Source organism: Lactuca sativa, chromosome 9 (genome assembly GCF_002870075.4).
Source record: "Lactuca sativa cultivar Salinas chromosome 9, Lsat_Salinas_v11, whole genome shotgun sequence".
NCBI classification, from domain to species: Eukaryota; Viridiplantae; Streptophyta; class Magnoliopsida; order Asterales; family Asteraceae; genus Lactuca; species Lactuca sativa.
Genome location: NC_056631.2, coordinates 121,086,800 through 121,091,029, shown reverse-complemented (window position 1 = coordinate 121,091,029; position 4,230 = coordinate 121,086,800). Strand labels below are relative to the sequence as shown.

Here is a 4,230-nt window from a genome sequence, read left to right as displayed (position 1 = left end):
AAGAATCATTTGCTTACTTTTTCGAATAGGAACATAAGAAAAAAAATGAAGCATCAAATTGGAAGTCCTAAGTAATGTCAAACAAATTTTCTCACCACAATATCATGTAATTTTGCAATTTTGCCTTTTATAATATGTAGATGAACAAATAAACAAATGAAAACCACAACTACCTTCCAAGAATTCAATTTTAGAAATACAAATTCAATTTCAGAAACGAATTTCACCACAATACTATTTTAAGCACCCCACTCATAAATTGAGAACAAGAAAAAAAAAAGGGAAAAACATATTACGTTAATTTATGTTTCCATAGGAGCAACCAAAAAAATTAAGAAATAAGAAATACTTAAGTGGGTTACACGTAGAAATCATGTACAAGAAAGATGAACATTAAAAGAAATTGACAGATAAAACTGAAATTGCATCAGGTAGAGCCAAGAATAATCATAAATACTAAAAGATTGACCAAGATGAATCTTGAAGGTGGATCAAGATAGAAAAAAGGTCCTGAAAAATAAACATCTACTCACCATATTAGAGATGCCAAGCAATAAAGCATCACTGATACTAAGTTGCACAAATGGACCATTAATCAGAACTCAGGAATGAAGGATAGGTTGTATTTTATTCCTGCTAAAAGAGTGGCAACATCGTGGGCAGCAGGGTCACCACCAATGTCTTTCTCTCTCTGAAATTTGAACTCGCAGGCAAGAAAGTGGTAAAAGAAAATATAGAGAATCACAATCCAAAAGGGATGGTCAAAGTTGTTGCTCTAGGGTTTTTCGAAAACATCAGAATTCGAGTTCAAAACACTAAAGGTGGAAGAGGGTGGTGCTGGAGGTGGAAGAGGGGGGTGTTGGAGGTGGAGGGAAAACCTAAAACACATAGAAGAAAGATAGTCTTTTTCTTGGTAATTCTTTTCTGCACTTCAATTCAAGAAAAAAACATAAGAAGGACTCGATTCTCTTCTTGTTGCTAGTGACACACACGCAAATAATAAACATTGTCTTTGTGAGGGAGAAGAAGATCAACTTCTTTATGAGGTTTGTGTGTGTCGTTGTGCGGTGGCTACACAACTAGGTTTTTAGGAATAATTTCCTTACCATGAATACATGAGAGAAAATATGAAAGTTATTTTTATTATAATTAAATATAGTCAAGATTACTGTTACATCCTTTTAATATTTAATAAATAATTTAGTTATTCCTATTTTTTGATTGGTTTTTAGATACATATAATAGTTGTTACAAACATTTAAAGATATCTCTCTCTCTCTCTCTCTCTCTCTCTCTCTCTCTCTCTCTCTCTCTCTCTATATATATATATATATATATATATATATATATATATATATATATATATATATATATATATATATATTGTAAAATCATGACATACAAAATATTTTCGTAATTTTTAAAGTTATAAAGAAATATTAAAATTAAATATGTTGTAAAACACAAAATAGTATGTTATACATTACATTGTGAATTTATGATTGACAAATATTTTCTCTTTTCTTTATAACGTGGCGTTAAATGACAAACAAGTCCGTCAAGCATTGTTATTTACAACTGATAACTTTTTTAGTATTGCACCTAGGTTTGGTAACACGAAATTTATCCATTCCTTTGAATTGTTCCTTTTATTGTGACCTTGAACATGAAAAATGATTTTGGTTTTGAATTTTGAGTCGTGTGATTTCCTAATTCTTTTTTGTCACTCCAAACAGCCCCCATATCTTGTTATCATGTGTCTAAATTAATGCATTTACATATCAATTAAGGTTAGACTATCACACGAAAGCGATATTTGGACATTGTCACAATAAAAGTACATTGAGGTTCAAAACACGTAGAACCCGAAAGGAACAAAAGCTAATGCATATGTAAGTATGTATATATTAGGTATCTGCCATCTAGTGGATTGATCAATCAATACATGGACTTAGCTTTGTACATTCTAGTATGGAAGACTAAGTGATGGGTGGAGATTTCTTGAATATACTAAAAGTACTCAAAGTTAGTATAAGAAGGATCAGTAGAGCTACTCTTAGTGCTAGCACCTGCATTTCCAGCTGACACTTTCTTGTCGGAAGATTGGCTTCCTGCGGTCTCCTTGCTAGCAAATTGGCTGAAATCAACAGGATCTGGTATGTGCGGTGGATGTGCACTCCTTACGAGTGCCCAATTCACACCCTCGAAGAATGGATGTTGTTTAATCTCCGTTGCACCTCTCCTATACGCGATTCTCTTTTGTGGCTCCTTTACTAACAGACCCTTTATCAGATCCCGAGCCATATGGCTGATATGGGGATTTTCTGGAAATCTTAACGGTTGTCCAACTACGTTAAACAGTGTGGCTCGATTCCCTTGTCCTTTGAATGGTGTTGTTCCATGCAATAGCTCATACAAGAATATGCCAAATGTCCACCAATCCACTGCGCTCCCATGACCTTCACCTCGTATGATCTCCGGCGCTAGGTATTCATGGGTTCCCACAAACGACATTGACCTCACGTTAGTTGGCTCTGCCATTAGCTCCGGAAGGGAACCTCCAACAAAGAGCCCAAAATCTGATTTCGCTTTGCGATTCTTCTTTGAAGGTAGGATCCTTGGAAAAAAGTTCATTGCTTGATTGCTACTCTGCACCACGCTGTCGTCTTCCACCACATGACCACTTCCACCACCTCCGCCTCCACTGCCACCATTGGCCCCAATATGGTTGCCTCCATGCACAGAGGAGGACTTGACTAGAGTTGGATTAACAGAACAACGGAGTGAAAGGTCAAAATCAGAGAGCATGATATGACCTTCATCTCTAACAAGTACATTTTCTGGTTTCAGGTCCCTGTACACAATCCCTAACATGTGCAGGTATTCAAGTGCCAACAATATTTCTGATGCAAAAAACCTGAACCAATCCAAGTTCAAACAACAAAAACGAAAGAAAGAAAGAAAAAGATGAGACAATCATCCATATTATATATGAATAATGGAAAACAGATGTTGATATGATACCTAGTTGCTTCCTCGGAAAAATGCTTGTGGGGTTGCTTCTGTCTAAGAGTATGGAGATTACCTCCGCTGCAGAATTCCATGACCAAACAATAAAACTTATCGGTCTCAAAGTATGAATAGAGAGTCGGCAAAAAGGGATGATCAAGAAGACCGAGGATCTCTCTTTCCGTCTGAGCACGAAGCAGTTTGTTCCGACTAGCTAGCGAAGCTTTGTCCATCACTTTCATGGCAAAGAAGGCGTTGGTTCCTCTAAGTTCTACAAGATACACGCTGCCAATATCTCCATACCCAAGTCTCTTCAATAGTTTGAAATGGCTAAGCCCAATATCATGATCTCTTGAAATAATAGAATTGATGGCTTCCCATCGGACATCTCCACCTGTATGCGGTCTTAAGACAGGTGCGTTTGATGATGACGAACTTTCCATGCTATCACTATGTGCATGATGGCTATCTTTATCGTTTTGATTGCCTCGTCCTCTAGCTGTATTAGGCATATTATGATGGTAGTTTTTTCTTATGTTATATGATTCCGAGCTGCATTTCGTAAAGGAATTGAATTATACTTACGTTCATATTTGCATAGGCTTTGTGCCACAATAATCTAATATAATTTGCCTTAACCAAGAATGAACCGAATGGAACAACAATGTAAAAAGCTTTTAATTTGATCCAATCCTACGACCATGCATCAAAAAAATTATTTTAAGAGGAAGTTACCTTTAAAGGGGTTGATCAAGGGTACGTAAGATATATGTATATATGGATGCTTCTTGGAGTTAATTGATGTTAAACTTACAACAAGGAACTTGTTTCTTATCAAGATAAAAATCTCCCCTCGCAATGAGAGGATTTGACTTTAGAAATCTTGATCTCTTACCTCCAAGCAAGTGTTTGAAATCAAAAAGGGTAAAATTAATAATACGTACCCAACAAATCTTATTAATTAAAATGAGGTAGAAAGTTAGTTACGTGGAAGTCCAAATATGGACTGTTTGGGGCTGTCCATTCGTTTGTCTCTAATCATGAATTACACCTATTTTGCCGCTGCTCCACATTATATAACATTTACAAAATTCGTGTATCCAATGCATATCAAAATTCAAAATTTATAGGGTAAGTATACAACCGTTATATCTTTTTGACAATATGCAAATGAAAACATAAGAGGAATCAATGGAGAATCTCCCAAAAATTAAAATCTTT

General features: G+C 35.7%; 1 protein-coding gene across 1 annotated transcript; it reads right to left on the bottom strand.

The window, feature by feature from the left end:
- Positions 1-1,842: 1,842 nt before the first annotated feature.
- On the bottom strand, positions 1,843-3,551 carry LOC111887131 (serine/threonine-protein kinase AGC1-7). Its single transcript, XM_023883295.2, has 2 exons — positions 3,025-3,551; positions 1,843-2,917 (listed from the first exon to the last, which is right to left on the bottom strand). Exons 1-2 carry the CDS (start codon positions 3,519-3,521, stop codon positions 2,011-2,013), a joined length of 1,404 nt encoding a protein of 467 aa, XP_023739063.1. The 5' UTR covers positions 3,522-3,551; the 3' UTR covers positions 1,843-2,010.
- Between the last annotated feature and the right edge of the window lie 679 nt (positions 3,552-4,230).

Bases quoted from the DNA above. Each gene is read 5' to 3' on its own strand.
- LOC111887131 (XM_023883295.2), bottom strand. From the start codon at position 3,521: ATGCCTAATACAGCTAGAGGACGAGGCAATCAAAACGATAAAGATAGC. The intron at 2,918-3,024 runs GTATCATATCAA...GGATTGGTTCAG, and splicing joins TTTTCCGAGGAAGCAACTAG to GTTTTTTGCATCAGAAATAT.